A 17787-nucleotide genomic window follows, 5' to 3' on the forward strand; every position below is an offset into this window, starting at 1 on the left:
GTCTTTCAGATAAAACCATCTAGCTGTCATGATGCCTTTCCCTTTTTATAGGTCAAAGGATCTTGCAGTCATGACATTTTCCCTTTCTAAATCATACCTTATGACTCATAGTTAGGTCCCCTTGCACCAACCTAAATAACTTTTCCTTTGGTGCAAAGCTTGCAGCATGTGGTTATTTCATACCAAATAAGAAGTAAGACAACAATTAAACTGTAGTGTAAGTAGCTGAAAATACACTGTTAAGTTAGAATTAATTACTTCTTTTATACTTAAAATTACTTGATAAAATCTTTTTATTCTCTGTCCGCTTGTGGAAAACTGTCACTTTATCCTTGAAACAGGACTGTCATTATATCAGAGATAACTACTGCCCAAAGACATGAAATATATGGCAACCTCCCTTCTCCCTCTGTCTTCTCTTCCCATCATGCCCATAATATTACTGTCAACAGAATAGAGAAGTGCAAGTTAAATAGAAATAATGAAAAAATGCTTATTCCATCCAGTCATTGCGCTATTAGGAAAAATAACTCAAAGTGATGTTGTGGGTCTTGCAGCCATAATACTGGAAACTCCCAGGATTTATGTGAGTGTCTAGATGTGGACAGAATAAGTAAATTCTACACAGATATGGGTCAGACTTTCCTGTGGTGCAGGTCAAAACAAACCACACTACACCTAAAGGTGATGTCACTAAGCCAGCCTTATGTCTCCTTACTTTTATATTTTCTCCTGCTTCCAGGTGACACAACAGGCAACAGTACCTGAATATCTGCTCATTTGTGGCAAGTTCAAAGTTCAACAACCTAATCTTTTTGGAAGCTTTCAGTCTCTGGCTGGAAGCTGTTTGCTCTCCAATATTAGCCATATGAAGCACCTACATGACTTTCAGAATTTCATTCTGACAACCCAGTCTTTTTTTTATACCTAAGTTGTCTCTTTAACTGCTGATAGACCTGGGGAGGGAAGGGAGGAGAATATTTGCAAATTAATCTTGGGTGACTTGTCATTCTCTAGCACAGAATCACCAGACACCTGAGGACTCTCCCTACACAAACCTGAGTGTCTCTGTCATCTGCAGAAGGACCTTAGGAGAAAATCAGTTTACATATATATACATATATGAATGTTTGTATAAATAGATTGATGTATAGTGATGGCTATAGAAGTATGTATACATATACATATTCATATACATACACGTATACTGATATAGATATATATAATGGGCCAGAAACAAACTTTGATAAAACTTTGTCATAGATTTGGGCCACCTAATGATTATTCCAGCTCTCTTAATCTGCATCTGCAAACTCAATATCTGGTAATAGGAATGACTAGAAGACATTTTTAAAGACATAATTAATGAGCCCTGGCAGCACACTCTGGAACATATTGACAGTATCTGTCTGCATGAAAAGAGCAGTGTTATGTGCAAATCAAATGTGACCTGGCTGGGTCATCCTTCCTTTGTTTAGCTTTTCAGATTTCACAATCAGGCCCTGGAAAATGAAAAAAAAGGTTGCCAGGAGCAAAAAGAGTGAAAACTCAGCAGAGCATTCTGCCACTGATTCCCCTGACATCCCTGATGAGTGTGTTGGGAAGTGTCTCGGTTTGAAAGACAGGTGTCTGCTAAGGAAGGCAGAAGCCCCCCTTGAAGTGGCAGATGTAACCCCTTTCCCTCTGAGTTATTATGATTTTGAAATCAAGGGTCTTTAGGCAAAGATGTGGGAAATAGGAATAACAGTTCTTTACTAGATAGATAGATAGATAGATATATAACCAGTCGAACAAAACAACAACTATGACAGTAACAGCAATCACAAACCCAGTCCCAGCCTTCTCGGCTGTCAGGCCCTTTCCCCTCGGGTGCAGTTCCGCTCGCAGCCGGCAGGGGCGCTGGCGGCTCCCGGTGAGCAGGGCAGGTGCGATGGTTCCCCCGCGGCTGCAGGGGGCGCTCCGGAGCGAGCTCGGGGAGCACGCGGCTGCTTTGGTGCCCTGGGATCCCGGGGAAGGATGGAACAAAAAAAAACTTCACAAATCCCGGCTGGTCAGCCGGTCCTGGACTCCCGGAACAGCAGGCTGGAATGGCAGGCACAAACACAAATCCCGGGTGGCAGACGAGATGTATCCAAAAGGGGAACCCCCCGGGGCTCCAGGCAGGCAGGGCGAGCACGGCTACAGCGTAGCGAAGGCTCGAAACAGCAGCGGTGCAGGGCGGCCCCAGCCCCAGCCTCCAGCAGGGCAGGGAAGGCAGCCTTGGGATCCCGGTGTTATTTCCAGCAGAAAGGAAAGACGCCGAAAACGGGAACCAGCAGCTCTTCTCTCCGCGGCTTCTCTCTCCAGACGCTGAGAGCGAACTCCCAACACGCCCAGGTGAAACAAAGAGTAGCCAGGCCCACCCCACCCCCCAAAACGGGCTGCTTTTGTCTTTCTTAAGTATAGTCATTTGTCCCCTAGCAACATGCATATGGGAGAAAATTCCTCTAACAGAAAAAAAACTAGGACAAAACTAAAACCCCAACAGGAAGCAAGGCTGGGCTATAGACATTGCTGCTGAAACATGGAATTGATACCAGTCATTTATACTTATGTCAGATCGACCAAAATATCTCTGGTCTTTCTGGATTAGGTGAAATTTATAGTGGGCAGGACAGGCTGAACCTACAAAGGGGACCTTGTCTGCTTAAAAGATCTTGTCTTCCTCAGAATTGTAATTCTTCAATTGTAGTAATGCAGTTTTACCTCTTTAAAAAAACAAACTCTTTAGGGTGTCAACAGTTGCACTAGCAATGCATCTTCCAGAATCTGTCAAGAGAAATATACTGCTGAGGAAGGTTAGTGTTATTAACCCACTGCTCTCTTCTGCTTCAGAAAGGCCAACAGCTCTTGCTTTTCACTCCATAAATTATTAAGAAAATTTTTGGACTTAAAAAGTGTACATAAAAAACATGAGATGCTTTCATGATTGGTATCAACCTGTAAAATGTAATACTGTGGAGGAAATACTTAATTTTCAAGTGTTAATTTCAATTCCATTCAAATATCTTCCCCTAAACAGATAATGGAAAAAAAATAGGAAAAAAAAATCTAGATCTTTTACTTTTTGATTTATTTTAAGTGATAGTTTTTGAAATCTGTCAGTATGGGAAAGCATCTCATGGATGCCTGTGTAAAAACCAAAATAACCAGTAATGCATCTGACAGCAGAGTACTAAAAATTTTTAGAAAACACATCATGCTAACAAGTACAGTACAATGTGTCTTGGCAATTAAATCTAATTTTTATGTTTTATAGGCTACAGCACACTATAGTTTTACCATAAAGTGGTTCATAAGCCAATACCACAACAGATGCCAATTCTCGATGAAAGCAAAAAGCAGAAATGTTGCCATTTCTGTTTAGTGTGAGATAGATGGCAGTGGGCATGGGCAGAGGGATAAATTAGTAGAAAATTATCTGTTCTGCATCCTACACAGTGCTAACAAGGCTAATTCTCTGCCATAAGGCTGAGTTAGAGAGCGTAAAACTGGATCTGTATATTTTCATATTCTATTGCTTTGAGCAGAATGCAGTAGTCAGACCTGTAGAGAATCAGGCCTAGGAAGTGATTGTTAATTCTAGTTAATTGAAGTTGCCCTACATTAGCATATGTATTACTTCTAATGTTGTGTGTTGTTTCCAAGGCAGATGATCTGTCACACCCACAAACTTCACTGACACACAGAAAAATCCAAACAATTAAGAGCAGAGCTAATGAAAGGAAATGGAGTTATTTGTGGAGCTGTTTCTTACCATGGAAAAAAAACCAATATATTTCAGGTTCATTCCTCTGTTCCTACCCACTTCAGGGATTAATTTTGCTTGGTGGGGAGAGGCTATTTAGAGCCTAAAACCAGCATTGTAATGTCTCTTCAACAGTCATGCAATCTTTTCATCTGAGAGAGTCTTCTGTGCTTCTGCCTCCACTTTCAAACTCCATTTATAAACGGTTCAACTGCACAGTGAATCATTCAGCTTTCCCTCTGTGGGAGAGAATAAAGAGATATCCTCTGTTCAGTGACAACAGAAAACAAAAATCATATCCAAAGGAACTACAGGGTGTCACATACTCTGTTTCCAAAAAGATATGTACCAGGAGAATTTCTGGAGTAGTAGAAAAGATTTAGATAAACACAGGAGATAAATCATTCTCCAAAAGATACAGCTAAGTTTTACACTAAGAATAGGTTTTCTTCTTCTTCTTTGGTGTGTTTTGGAGGGGAAGGAAGATGGAGAGTAAGGAAATGGAATTATACTGGGTTGTTGTTTTATGTTATGTAAACACCCACGTAACATCTTGCATGCATTTCTGCAAATGACCACTAAGTTCAAGAAAACAGTGCATTTCAGGAAGAGCAGAAGTACACAGATAGGACCGTGTGTAGTTGGGAGGATTATAGCCTCTTCCAAGAAAGAAAGAATAATCTGTATTCTGGCATGAATACAAAACCTAGTATCTGCTGTTTATAGCCTATTTTAATTGTGTTTATAAATAGCTCTCTTTTATATATGTAAGTAACAAGCACTCCCTCTAGTGAACTTTTGTGGGATTTGGTGTTTTAACTAGTGAAGGTACGGATGAGAAAGTTCATAGGTAGAAGTGAGATCTCCCATAAGACTATCTACTGAATTCAGAAAAAAAGGTACAAGCTTTTAGACATGGTAGATGGTTTTTAAGGTCAATAGCGCAATGTATTTGGCAGAGTTGGGGAAAATAAATGTCTTACAGTAAAAACAGATTTACATTCACAGTTGCACTCAGATACTGTCCCTCGCTGACATTTACTTTGCTGGTTCATCCTTCTGTCTCGTTGGTGTCATATCCTTGGTTTACTGACCATCACTTCAGACTCTGAAAGCCAAAGGGAGACATTTCATTTACCCATTTAGATATTTCACAAAAAAAAAAAAAAAAAAAAAAAAGAGAATAACATACCTGCCCAACGCAAAGGAGTTCATTTCAGCAGAGACAGTTTACCCTCTCTATACTGCAGTATTGATGCTTGATTACATCTTTTAAAAGTTGTGTACATTATCAATACTTCTTCTTGCCCATTTATCTTATGATATCATTAAATATAATACTTGCAACCATTCTTTCAAGTATACCAGAAAAATAGTCTGTGATAATTTTTAAAGTTGCGGCTGATGTCCTGTCACAAGTAACCTCAATGCTGGTATTTTGTAACTTTTCAGAGCATTGTTCTAGTCCTTGAGTTTAAAATATAGAATATTGATTTCTGGCTCAGTCTTGAGCAGTGGGGCTATCATTATGCACAGGATTCAAAACATATCTGAAACATATCTGGCTTAGCTCTGTGTGCTCCCCAGGGCAAGTTTGTAAAAGAAGGCAAGACATGCAGAGACTCTCAGAATATAAAACCCACACTGTTTCAAAATGTTGTATGGTAGCAGTAGCTCCTGATTCTGTGTTTATAGTACTACTTAACCGTAACAGAAACAGGGTAGGGCCAGCAGTTTCCAGCATCTGCGGTGTGAAATAGCACCTCTGTGCAACAGCTGCAGTCTTGCTGCAGCTGCTCGATTGATGGTGACCTCCTGCACTGAGGTCAATGGTGCTTCAAAGCCATTATTGATATCCAGCCTGCTGCTGAAGGTTACTGCACTCACAGTTTCTCAAATGGTGGAAGTCTATCCAAGGCTAGACCTGGTGCCTGTTTTAAAATGGTGGAATAGGGGCAGGTGACCACAGTCACCTCTGCTCTGCCTTCCAGGGGCAGGCTGGCCTTGGCTGTGCCCTTGCGTGCTGGGCTGACAGAGGGAAAGCATGTCCTATGGAGCGCATGTCCTATGGAGCGCATGTCCTATGAGGAGCGGCTGAGGGAGCTGGGGTTGTTCAGCCTGGAGAAGAGGAGGCTCAGGGTGACCTTATCACTCTCTACAACCACCTGAAAGGAGGCTGTAGCCAGGTGGGGGTTGGCCTCTTCTCCCAGGCAACCAGCGACAGGACAAGAGGGAAAGGCCTCAAGATGTGCCACGGAAGGTTTAGGCTGGATATCAGAAGGAATTTCTTCACAGAAAGGGCGATTAGATATTGGAATGGACTGCCCAGGGAAACAGTGCAGTCACTGTCCCTGGAGCTGTTTAAGGAAAGGCTGGACGTAGCACGGTCTGTTACCGTGGTGGTGTACAGTCATAGGCTGGACTCGATGACTCAGAGGCTCTTTTCCCACCTAGGTGATTCTGCGAAAGGGGGACGCGGCCCTGCCGTGCCCCAGCTGTCCCTAGGTGCCGGCTGTGTCCCTGCGGCCGGAGCTCCCGGGCGCGCAGGAGCCCCGCGTCCCGCCCCGCCGCCTCCCGCCCCGCCGCCAGGCGGCGCTGTCACGCCGCCGCGAGGCGCTCCCGTGGCCGGGGCCTCGCGCCGCGCGGAAGCGGAAGCGGCGGCGGCGCATGCGGGGTGACGCGTCCCGGCGGCTGCGGGTGAGGCGGGCGCGGGGAGCCCCGTCCGGGGAGCGGGAGCGAGGGACGCAGAGCGGGGCTCTGCCTGCCAGGGGACGCGTAGGAGCCGACGGCCGAGGGTGCGGGTCACCCTGGCATCGGCGAGGGCCGCTTTCCCTGCTGGCGTCTTCCCGGGGTGTCCCCCGCCGCCCGGGCTCCGCCCGCCGGGGGCAGCTGCCGGCGGTGGCCGCTGGCTCCGGTGTGATTCGCGGTGCTACCCAGCCTTGCCCTGCGGAGGCTGCTCGGCGCTGCCGGCAGGGAGGGGCGGTGGGGCTTCGGGCTTTTAAATAAAAGGGGCGCTTTTCTTTCGTTGCAGACACCTTCGAGGTCTTCCTTCCGGAGAACGTGAGATCCGCCTCGGCGCCAGCCTGCTGGGGTTCACTGGTTGTTAAGTAGATTTGGGAGCGGTGTGACATCGCGCCGCCAGTCCCTTCCCTCCTGTGAAAGGGTAGCTGCTTTCTGAGCCATCACATACCAACTTCATGTATTCCTAAGATTGTCATCAGCTTCTTGTTTTCTATTCAGAGGCCTTACAGAGGTTTAATTACTTACAGGTTCTAGTGTTGTAAAGTAATTTAAGATGTTTGTACTACTCGGTTGTAGTTATCTAATTCACTCTTGTGTTAAGAGACATCGTTTTAACTTGGGAATGGTTAAATCGCCAAAGAATTAAATTATTTATGGATAAGGGCTATTTTATTTGACTACTGTTGGCCTGCAACTTAAACTTGCATCTTTTATTTTTTTATCCTATGCTTTTTCTTTGTTATGGCTGCTGCAACAATAGTTCATGATACATCAGAAGCTGTAGAGCTCTGTGCTCCCTGTGGGTTATACCTTAAACCCATTACCAAAATGACCATCAGTGTGGCACTTCCTCAGCTGAAGCAACCAGGAAAATCCATTTCGAACTGGGAAGTGATGGAAAGATTGAAGGGGATGGTGCAAACTCATCAGTTTTCCACTCTGCGGATTTCTAAAAGCACAATGGATTTCATTAGGTTTGAAGGAGAGGTCGAGAACAAAAGTTTGGTTAAATCTTTTCTGGCATGCCTTGATGGCAAAACAATAAAGCTGAGCGGCTTCTCTGACATTTTAAAAGTGCGTGCTGCAGAATACAAGATTGACTTTCCTACCAGACATGACTGGGACTCGTTTTTCCGTGATGCGAAAGATATGAACGAAACCTTGCCGGGGGAAAGGCCAGATACCATTCACCTGGAGGGCTTGCCTTGTAAGTGGTTTGCGGCCAAGGAGAGTGGCTCAGAAAAGCCAAGTGAAGAAGTCCTTATAAAAGTTTTCCAGAAATTTGGAGAAATCCGTAATGTGGACATACCCATGCTGGACCCTTACAGAGAAGAAATGACTGGCAGAAATTTTCACACTTTCAGTTTTGGAGGCCATTTAAACTTTGAAGCATATGTTCAGTACCGAGAGTACGCAGGATTCATCGAGGCCATGAATGCCCTGCGAGGGATGAAGCTGATGTACAAGGGCGATGATGGCAAAGCAGTGGCTTGCAATATAAAGGTGAGAGACTGCAGCCTTTTGTGTGGGAACCCACATGAAAGCCCAAGTACAGCTAAGTGTTATTTCCATAGTGCTTGAAACCTTTATCTGTATACCATAGTGATGACAACAGGCGATATTGATGGCACTAATGTAGCTTTATGGGACAGACATAATACAATTTTTAAAGGAAAATGTTGGCAGAAAAATATGTTGTTAGACTACATGAGCAAAGTGAGTGGGTTTTTGCTTTTTTCTTAACAAGGCAGTTCTAGAAATGAGAACTGGTTATGGAAGGATCAAGTTCATGAACACGATTTTCTAAATTTTTTTAGAAAATAATATGTTTTTATAAATCGTGATTTCACTTAAAATTCCAGTTCTGAAAAGTTCAGACAAATTTCACCAGAAGTTTGACTGTAAAGTGCTTTATTCTTCCATGTGTTCACTACAGAGAGACATTTTGGGGGAGAATTTCACGGCCTTTGTATTTGGTCCCTGCATTGATAACTAGGCCTACCAGTCAAAGGTCAGAACTGAAAGTTTTAGTAGTTGTGTGGCCTGTATGGTCTGGGAAATACACAGTTAATCATTAGCATACCTCACATACTGGAAGGCCCCACAAAAATTTAAATGATAATTTTCATTCCTAGCACAGCTTCCTGTGAATGCCCTATGCTTATTTCATAATGTTTGCATACAGAGTTTTCCAGAAGTAATTTTCTGTAACTTCATTGTCTTAGAAATTACAGCTATGACAGAAGGGAACAAGGCAGTCTGTTCAGAGGTAGTATCTCTGAAAGCATGGCCTCAAGAAAACTTACTCTGTTTGGAGGTGGTCTGTGGATTTACGTGTTGGTTGAGTGAAATGTTTGCGGAGGTATTTTGGTATGCCTAGTAGCCATTCATCAAACCAGGGAGTGTATTTCAGGAAAAAAAAGCTTGAGTATTCCTTTGTGCAATCTGGGAACATGCAGATATTTATTTAAATTGTAGTTTAGTCAGTGTAAATAAAATACTCTAATCTTTTATCTTGTTAACAAAGCTTCTCAGTTGCGGGATAGAAATTGTGCCTTGACCTGGTGAAATTCAAACTGTCATTTACATTCAGGGGATCAGGGTTCCCAAATTTAGTTTGGCTGTGCAAGAGGAATCAAGCCTTCCTGGCAGCTGCCCTGTCAGGACAGCAGCTCTCGTGTCATACAAGGTCACAACACCTTGTTTGTTTGTACCTATTTGTCCTTTCAGTCTGCTAGTGAAACATCATTTTGCATAGAGCCTGGGTAGATTAAACTGCAGAGGATGTGCTCTTTGTTCTCTGCCCTATGGTTCATGACCACGGGTCTGCGGAAATGTGTTATAGATCCCTGCCTGCCTGCACTCAGAATTGGAGATTAGGACACTGGGGCTGTGGTGTCTGGTGGTGTCCTGTTCCAGCACGCAGCTGGATGTGACCAAGGTGTGTTCACATATCCTGGAAGCTGAGCCCCTCTGAGGTCTCATTTTTCAGATGTGTGTGTCTTTCTTTTCTTTCTGTTCCCGCGACTTGGGATCTTAAGCCCAGGGTACCTCAGTTTGGGTTTTAGAGCTAGTGGGGAGGCTTAAACCAGGTGCTGAATGTTTTAGAACTATTTCTTCTGCTGAATTTAAGTATCACAGTTTTAGACAGAAAGGAAGGCTGTTACTTAAAATTGTTTCTACCTAGTGTTGTACAGTCCCTAACAGCATTCATTAATTAAGAGTTTTGTATGTGCCCGTTCTGACACATTGGATAAACAGGGTCTCAACCACTGAAAACATTGGATAGACAGAGCCTCGGTCACACTGGGGTTTATTTTTGGTTGTGAGACACACAAGTATGAAGTGGTATCTGATTTTGCCATGTGTGCACACATTTAGTTCCCAGTTACCTGGTTACAATAGGTGGAGCTTTCTCTGGGCACATAGAGAAGTTCCCTTTGTTTTGAAAAAAAGTTTTACGCACCTGATTGTACTTACACCAAGGTCTAAGTTAAAATTGTGTGGGTTGTCAGACTGTAATTTTTAATTTTTTTTTCTGTCTCCTTAAAACTGTTTTCAATTGTATCATGTAAAGGTTTCTTTTGACTCAACAAAACACCTCAGTGATGCATCAATTAAGAAGCGTCAGCTGGAAAGGCAAAAGCTTCAGGAGCTTGAAAAGCAGAGAGAAGAACAAAAACGTAAAGAGAAAGAAGCTGAGGAAAAACAAAAAGAGGAAGAAAGGTATTTATTCCTTATTGTTCAGTTATATTTTTAACAATCAGGCATAACAAAATTACTCCCTCATATCAACTGATATGTATCAAAAGATAGAAAATAATTAAACACAAGTTTTCTGTAGCTAAAGTGAAGTACTTAAAGCCAAGTGTGGTTATTTAGTTTACCACTTCTGCTTATGGTCAATTCAAAATATTAAAACTGCGAAATTTTTAATTTCCTAAAAATCTTGCCATTATACACCTAGTTTCAGAAACCCTTGGCCTTTAGAATAAGCTACCATTTTATCCTAATCACTGAAATAAAACCCACCACCACTGCACACATTCATTGGCTTGGTATTTTTCTTCTTGCCATGATAATTCTCTGCCCAGCTGTCTCATGCATTGTTATTGTCTCTGGTCAAAGTAGTTCAAAAATAATTCTTTGCTGTAGCCATTTTTGTCTTTAAATTCCAACTTGTTTTTAAGAGTAGACAGAATATGACTGCTGTCACAACTAAGGGTTAAAATGTTCCATTTTCTACTTTTGTTCTGCAGTAATCAACATGACTTAATTTAGAAACAAATTTACTTGAAGTATAAAATGTATTTTACATGGAGTAGGAGTTTGAAATTGTACTTGGCCTAGATAAGGCAAAAATATTTATCTCTTTTTAGGAAGCAGAGAGAGCTTGAAGAATATGAGAGAGAGAGAAAAAGAGAAGAGAAGTTGCGCAAGAGAGAGCAGAAACAGAAAGATCGTGAAGTTCAACGGAACAAAAAGCAACTTGAAAAGCTTCAAGCTGAAGAACAGAGAAAACTTCAAGAGAAGATAAAGCTAGAAGAAAGGAAGCTCCTGTTAGCTCAGAGGAATCTTCAGTCCATTAGATTAATTGCAGAACTGCTAAGCAGAGCAAAGGTAACTTCAATATTTATTTCAGAAGCTAATGAAGAGCCCAGCAGAACAAAGCCCTTTACTGGCTTTAAAGGAGGTGGGGAGCACTGTTCATTAAACAGGTTTACTACCTCTGCAGCTGCTATTCCTTAGACCAAAATTTCAGAAAAGTGCAGTGAAACAGTATTTCTCTCTTGGTAAAACATGCACTTGTAGGTAAATGGAAAGTGAACTTGAACCTATTGTCCTGAATAGCATTTTTTACCTGTAAATTAATTGTCAGGTTTTCTTAAGTCCAGCAAAAGAATGTGTGAGCATGATGAAGTGAACTAACCACAGAGGATAAGATGCAAGACTCCTTCCCTAGTTCCAGTTTGGATGCTGTTTCCCATCTGCCTTATAGTGATTCTGTTTTCTGTTCTTTGCAGTTTCAGAGATTGAACTTTCATTAGTCAGTGTTTGAAATGTGCAGAATGTTTCTTCTGTAGGAAAAGTACTGTCAGCAAAGGTTTCACATGTTAGATCCTCTCTAACAGTATTTTTATTCTTCCACTGAAACACTGAAGCTTAAGACTTGGATAAAAGCTTATTAGGGTGTACTGTATGTGAAATATTTTCTGTAGAAACAAAAAGCTGTGTGGAAAAGTGCAGGGTTTTTCTTGATTCCAGTGCACTTCAGGAGTGTTTTTGAACTCATAGTGCTATGTACAGATCAGTTATGTACTAGAAGAAGGGAGAAAGGCCTTTTGCAGACTTTTTAACTTGGTAGCTGTGGGATAGAAAGGTTGTCTGATGAAACAGAGAGTGTGTTTCTTTCATTTAGAGAATTGTGAGGTCTGTATTAAGCCACTTGATTTAGATCAGAATAAAGATTGAACCTTTTCCAGTATCATGAATTTTTAAAGTGGTTGACAAAATGACAATCAGTTTCTACATAATTTTTGTCCATTTAATTACTTGCTGTTTGTATGGACTCATTGTAAAGTCATCTATGAACCACAAATGCCAGTCATCTAAGAGAAGTTCTTCTCAATAAAATTTAAAACGTTTTTAATTTGACGGAAGCCTTCAAGTGTTGACCCTGACAAATGTATTTCAATATTGCAGATTTCACATGGTGTTACTTTCATTGTATTAAGGAGCCATGAAGACAAAGCTTCTACTCAAGAATTGTGGACCAATAGTGTTTCACCTAGCAGCAGTTTTGTATTTGTGGGTTTTGTTGGTTGATTAGTTTTGATTTTTTCCCCTTTAAGAAGGAAACACCATTTTATTTTGGGATGGTTCCGTTTGTTCGATTTTATTTTCTTGCCATATTGCTGCCTTTGTGTTGCTGTAACTTGGAAACATGAGCAGGTATTTTTTGTTTACTCTTACCTTCCCTTTGACTGTCTTTCAGACAGTAAAGCTTTTGGAGCAAGAACAGAATGAAGAAAAGATTTGTCTTCAGCAGCTAGAGGAGAGACGAAGGCTCCAGGAGGCTGAGCTTAAACGTGTGGAAGAGGAAAAAGAGAGAGCACTGGGGTTGCAGAGAAAAGAAAAAGAACTGAGGGAGAAACTACTGAACAATCTTCTGAGCAAGAAAATGGATGCAGTTAATCAAAGCAAAGAAGAAACCAAAGCATCTCAGACTGACATGCCGAAAAGCCCTAGTGCTGTTCCACACACTGTGTCATCCAGCTGCATCACTTCTACCTCAGGACAGGCTGTTACAGGCAAACTGGCTCCTGGCTCTCAAATAGAAGTAGCATCCCCTGAAAGTGTAAACACTCAATGCAAGTACTTAAATGGCAACATTCATGACAAAGTTCATGTCAAAGAAGGTCAGAATCTCCATACTACAGACTCTGAGAGGTGTTCTGACAAAAGAAGTTCGGGGGTACTTTCATGTGTTCCCGCCAATAACCAGGACCAGAAGAGCCTCTCTAGCTGTGACCAGAACACTTGCAAGAAGGACTTGCACTGTGAGCAGGACAAACGTGGCACAGAGCCGAGGAGAAGAAAGAGCCGTTCATGTAGCAGCATAAACAGTGATGAGAGTAAGGGTAGACGAGAGAGCAGCAGACACAGAAGAGATGTGAGTTACCAGGATGAAAAGCACAGGAAAGAAAGGAGGTATTACAGACGCTCCAGCAGAAGTTACAGCCCTCGCCGAAGCCGCAGTCCTCGTCGAAGAAGTGCCAGCCCCAGGCGTTCCCGTTACAGAAGAACGCGCAGTAGGGAGCGTAGGCGGGACAGGAGAGAAAGGAGTCGTAGTCGCAGGAGTGCGAGCAGGAGACGAAGGCACCGGAGGTGATCACTGAGTAAGCAAAGGAGCACTTGGAGTGGGTAGTGGAGGCCTTGGCTCCTTTGAAAGGCTGTGGTAGGACAAAAGGGCCAGAGAGTTGTAAACGAGACCTCATCGGTGTGACTGCTATAGAAAACACAGTTGTTTTAACCAATTCTTAGCTTGCATCTCATCCCCGAAATCAAGAAAAGAGATGCCAGATTTTTTTGACCTTCCTTCGTTGTCTCTTTCTAGGTTTCTGTGACAATGTAGCTATAATCACCGTGCTTGTGCTCAAGTTCCTAAAGTGCTAAAAGTCAACCTGTTTCAGTTTTCTAAACCTTAATTTTAGCGTATTTAGTTTTTATCTCTGTATCACCTAATTTGGCTTAAGAAATACGTGGGTGCCAGTTATAGGAACTTCAGAGGTGACAAACTATTACATACAGATTTGATTTAAAGTGTTTTCTGGTGCATTCAGTGGAATCATGTTTAACAAAGTAGATTTTTATTGATTGAGGTGGATAGCAGGACTTTCACATTTTTCTTAAAACTGATTATAAAGATATGCAGGATACCTTTTAAACTGCTATGATTCCTTCATATGTCTGTATGATGCCAAGCTTTGTGGCCCAAATTATTCTGGCATGTAATGCCTTTGTATAATCATACTTTCCGTGTAAGAGAGACACACTGGTGTAGGAAGTAACAAGCAGTGGTAAAATGGTTGAAAGTTGTTCTCATATTTTGTTGACGTATTTGGCTTTGTAATTATTTCAGGTGGCATAGGGATACTTGAAACATATTTTCAGGTACATAAAGAGCTAGACATTGTCTTGAAAAAGGGGCCTTCTTGCTAAATTATTTCTACTTGTGTTGTTGGAAAGTAAGGCTGCAGTGTCTCTTGTTAAATCCATTTAAGAATACTTTTGCTTTTAAAATGCAGCTCAGGAATATTAAAAGCTATAATGTTACAGTGAAAGAGTTTATTTTGCATTTTTATGGTAAAATTAAAAAGAAAACTGTTTCCAGTGAACTGAAGTTGCTGTTTTCATGTGTCAGTATATTAAAATCTGCAGAAATGTTGTTTTAAGAACTTGTTTGTTGAAAGCGTCACTCAGCACATTTGAATAATGAAGTTCAGCTTCTCTTCTTGATGGTCCTGTTGTGTTACAGCTGTGTCAACTGTTAATTCAGCAGGACGTGTGCTCTTTAACTACAGCCTTCAGATGCCATTTTCCTCACACTGATGCGTGAAATCGAAGTGCATCCATTTCCTGGAGTGTCTGAGAAGCACATTAGTGCTGCAGCTCAGCTGGATCCCTGGCTGACTGAGTTTGTCTGCTTTACTTTCAGAATCCATGTGGGTTTGTTTCTTACTAGACCATGCTGCTGAAATCTTTGTAGTTTCTAGCTGTGAACAGAAAAGGTAAGAATTGAGAACGCTAAATTGTGAGGAGCTGTTGTGTCCCTTGAAGGCAGAGAGGCACAGACAAATCAGAGAGCTGGGCAATCACCAGTTGTATGAAGTTTAACAGGGGCAAGTGGCGGATTCTGCACCTGGGATGGGGCAGCTCTGGATGTATGGACAGACTGGGGAACGAGACTCTGGAGAGCAGCCCTGGGAGTTGTGATTGACGGCAAGTTGAACATGGGTTTCAGTGTGCCCTGTCAGCCCAGAGGGCTGACCATGTCCTGGGGCACATCAATTACAGTGTTGCCATTTGGTCAAGGGAGGGGACTGTTTCTTCTGTGTCCTCGTTTCAAAATCTGGAGTCTTCCTTCATGAAGCTAAGAACTCAATTCCCAGCTTCTTTCCCTGTGTCAGGCAGCCACACCTGTCAGTTTTAAGTGTACTCTAAAATCAGGCTTTGTTGCTGGGGAAAGCTCAGGTTCACTCTTAACTCATAGGTTTGTTTTCCTTCAGTAGAAAAAATTCCCCAATTAGCCTGATAGATGTGGTATAAATACAGGGTGTAAATCCCATTAAATCATGGGTTGGGCAGCTTCACCATACAGCCCTGTGTTCATGCCCGCTGGAAAGCCCAGCAGTGAAAGAGACCTCTGAGCCCTATTTCATGTACTGAGTCCCAGGAAATGCCCAGCGTCTCTTCCAGCATTATGCTGCCATTCTCGATCATTCTTAAATCACGTGGTGAGTCAGGAAGAGAGTTTTCTCAGTTGTGAGAATACACCTCTGTTTTTGCACTTGGTTCCAGGAGAGATTTCACATCTGTCACCACAATGTCTCCTTTATGTCCTTGGCAGAGGCGCAAGAAGGATAGGATCAAGTGGGAACCCACTTTGCTCCTGAGGATGCATAGGGTTTTGGAGGGTACTGATCATCTAGTGATACAAGGGAGCATGTGACCTCCTCCTGTTGGAGGAGGTGAACCCTGCTCATCAGGCTGCTTTCAGCAAGGTCTGAGCTGAAGCAGGTAGGAAGTTTGTGGGCCAAAGCTCTTGAGCTTCTTGTTCTGGGCAGGAGCTGTGCATCTGCTGTCTGCATGGTGCTGCTGCCTCATGGCTGTTGGCAGTGGCAACCGAGAGTTGTTTTCCTGCAGCCTTTGTGAAGCAAAGAAGAACAGGAGTCTCAAAGGGGTAAGTAATCTAAGTTCCTGTTGCTATGGACAGTGTTACTGCAGGGTCCTGTTCTTATCCTCAAAGGAGAATGTCTCCTCTTGTATCTGAGAGCTGATAAGCCTCTCCACATGCCAGACTTTCGACCTGCAATTTTCTTATCTCCTGGCCTCAGCCTGCACTACGTAACTCGGGAAGAAGCTTAGTCAAGCAACAGCTTTGCTACAAGAGCAGGGCCAAAGTCCTTCAATATGATTATTGTGATGTTTTCCATCTGATTACTGCCCACTGTGGTAAAGTAATTTTGATAATGTATGAGTCAAATTGCCAGAAGTAATTGATATTACTAAAAAAACAATTACCAAAGCTGTAACCATATCCAAGTCCTGTTTCTAATTGGTTCTACCTTTGTAATCTATTCAGTGACCTAAAATAAAGACATAGACATAAATAAGTATGTGTATTAAAAATATTTGATGTGTTATCTGGAAGCATCATCTTTAAAGCTGACAGAGAAAAGGGGAATTTTTGCAGTTGGTCCCAAAATTGTGAACGCAAGATTCCATCAGTGCCACAAGGCTATAAACACAAACTAATGAGAGTTGATTGGTGATCAGGACTACCTGGCTGTCACACCAATGTCAGCTTTAGGGCAGTTCTTGTGTAGGATCATATAGCAGACTATTGTGGCTCCTCCTGTTTGATAGCAGAGGTAGAGTAGAGATGTTGTTACATTCTATATGACAGCAATTAAACCAACTAGTTCGGCAAATACCTTAATTTATAAATATGTGGGCAAAATTGGCCACTGATGTCTTGTATTAAATCAAATTAGTCTTTATTATGTATTGCCTGTGTCTTGATCTGGTATTCTGCTTTTGAGGTTTGGTTATTCTGGATACAACACCCATTTCAGTAAGCTTACATCGCATTGATCTGGTCTTTCCCTGGCCTAATGAACATATTATTTGCAGAAGGTATTTTTTGCTGCTTCACAATAAATTTGCAGTTGTCTCTAATGTTTGTATAAAGCAGCAATCTAGTTGCAGTTGATTCTTCAGAACCGGGTGCACAAAATGAATGATCAAGTGTCTTAGATTAGTCTAATACTGGGCTATTGAGGCTTGTTTGAAGTGATGTGCACCAACATTCTTTCCTCTATAGTGGCAGCACAGAAAATGAATTTGGTCTGGTTCCCCGCCACATGCTGCACCTCCTGAATCTCCTGCTGCCTGACAAAAAAAATATAATTCATATGTTAGCACAGGCTAATGCTTTGCCATAGCATATGTTACAAAACTTTTAAAGGGCCAAGGCTGATTGGAATTGCTTTCTGATACCTAATCTAGCTGCATGTGCAGTGTGGCACCTGCCACGTGAGACCTACTTGCTCTGCAAGGGATGTTCAGGAGTGCTGTCCATGATATTGGACTATTTGTAGGACAGTATGAAGCAATGTCACTCTCAGGCACTGACAGCAAAGTGTCTGAACAAGAATTGATCGCCTTCAGATTAGATTTTCCCTGCAATTCTGCATATGATCCTGGACATGTGTTTGTCAATGCTCTGAAGAATTGCCTAGTGGTGTGTGTTACTCTCTACCTTACCTGTAAAAGGGAAGGCCTGGAAAAAAAATCTCTTCTGCTCACTGCACATGGCTTGCTGCTGTGGTTTATAGCAGCTGGCAGCTCAGCTCCATGCAGCTTCTCATGCACCCCTTAGTGAGATGGGGTAGAGAATTGTGAGGGTAAAAGTGAAAAAACTCATGGATTGAGATAAAGACAATATAAAGGTAAAGCCAAAGCTGCGTGCACAA

General features: G+C 42.3%; 1 protein-coding gene across 4 annotated transcripts; it reads left to right on the forward strand.

Annotated features, from left to right (window-relative positions):
- The first annotated feature begins 6424 nt into the window (after positions 1 to 6424).
- Positions 6425 to 14432, forward strand: AKAP17A (A-kinase anchoring protein 17A). Of its 4 annotated transcripts, none has more exons than XM_069007024.1 (5): positions 6425 to 6484; positions 6819 to 8032; positions 10107 to 10255; positions 10909 to 11149; positions 12525 to 14432. In XM_069007024.1, the coding sequence occupies exons 2-5, from the start codon at positions 7271 to 7273 to the stop codon at positions 13419 to 13421; spliced, it is 2049 nt and encodes a 682-aa protein (XP_068863125.1). In that variant the 5' UTR covers positions 6425 to 6484; positions 6819 to 7270; the 3' UTR covers positions 13422 to 14432. The 4 variants fall into 4 exon arrangements, with proteins under 4 accessions (XP_068863125.1, XP_068863141.1, XP_068863148.1 ...); XM_069007040.1 differs by lacking the exon at positions 6425 to 6484 and having other exon boundaries at positions 6495 to 6950; positions 7290 to 8032; XM_069007047.1 differs by lacking the exon at positions 6425 to 6484 and having other exon boundaries at positions 6495 to 6847; positions 7290 to 8032.
- The last annotated feature ends 3355 nt before the right edge of the window (positions 14433 to 17787 follow it).

Source organism: Aphelocoma coerulescens, chromosome 1 (genome assembly GCF_041296385.1).
Source record: "Aphelocoma coerulescens isolate FSJ_1873_10779 chromosome 1, UR_Acoe_1.0, whole genome shotgun sequence".
Classification (NCBI taxonomy): Eukaryota; Metazoa; Chordata; class Aves; order Passeriformes; family Corvidae; genus Aphelocoma; species Aphelocoma coerulescens.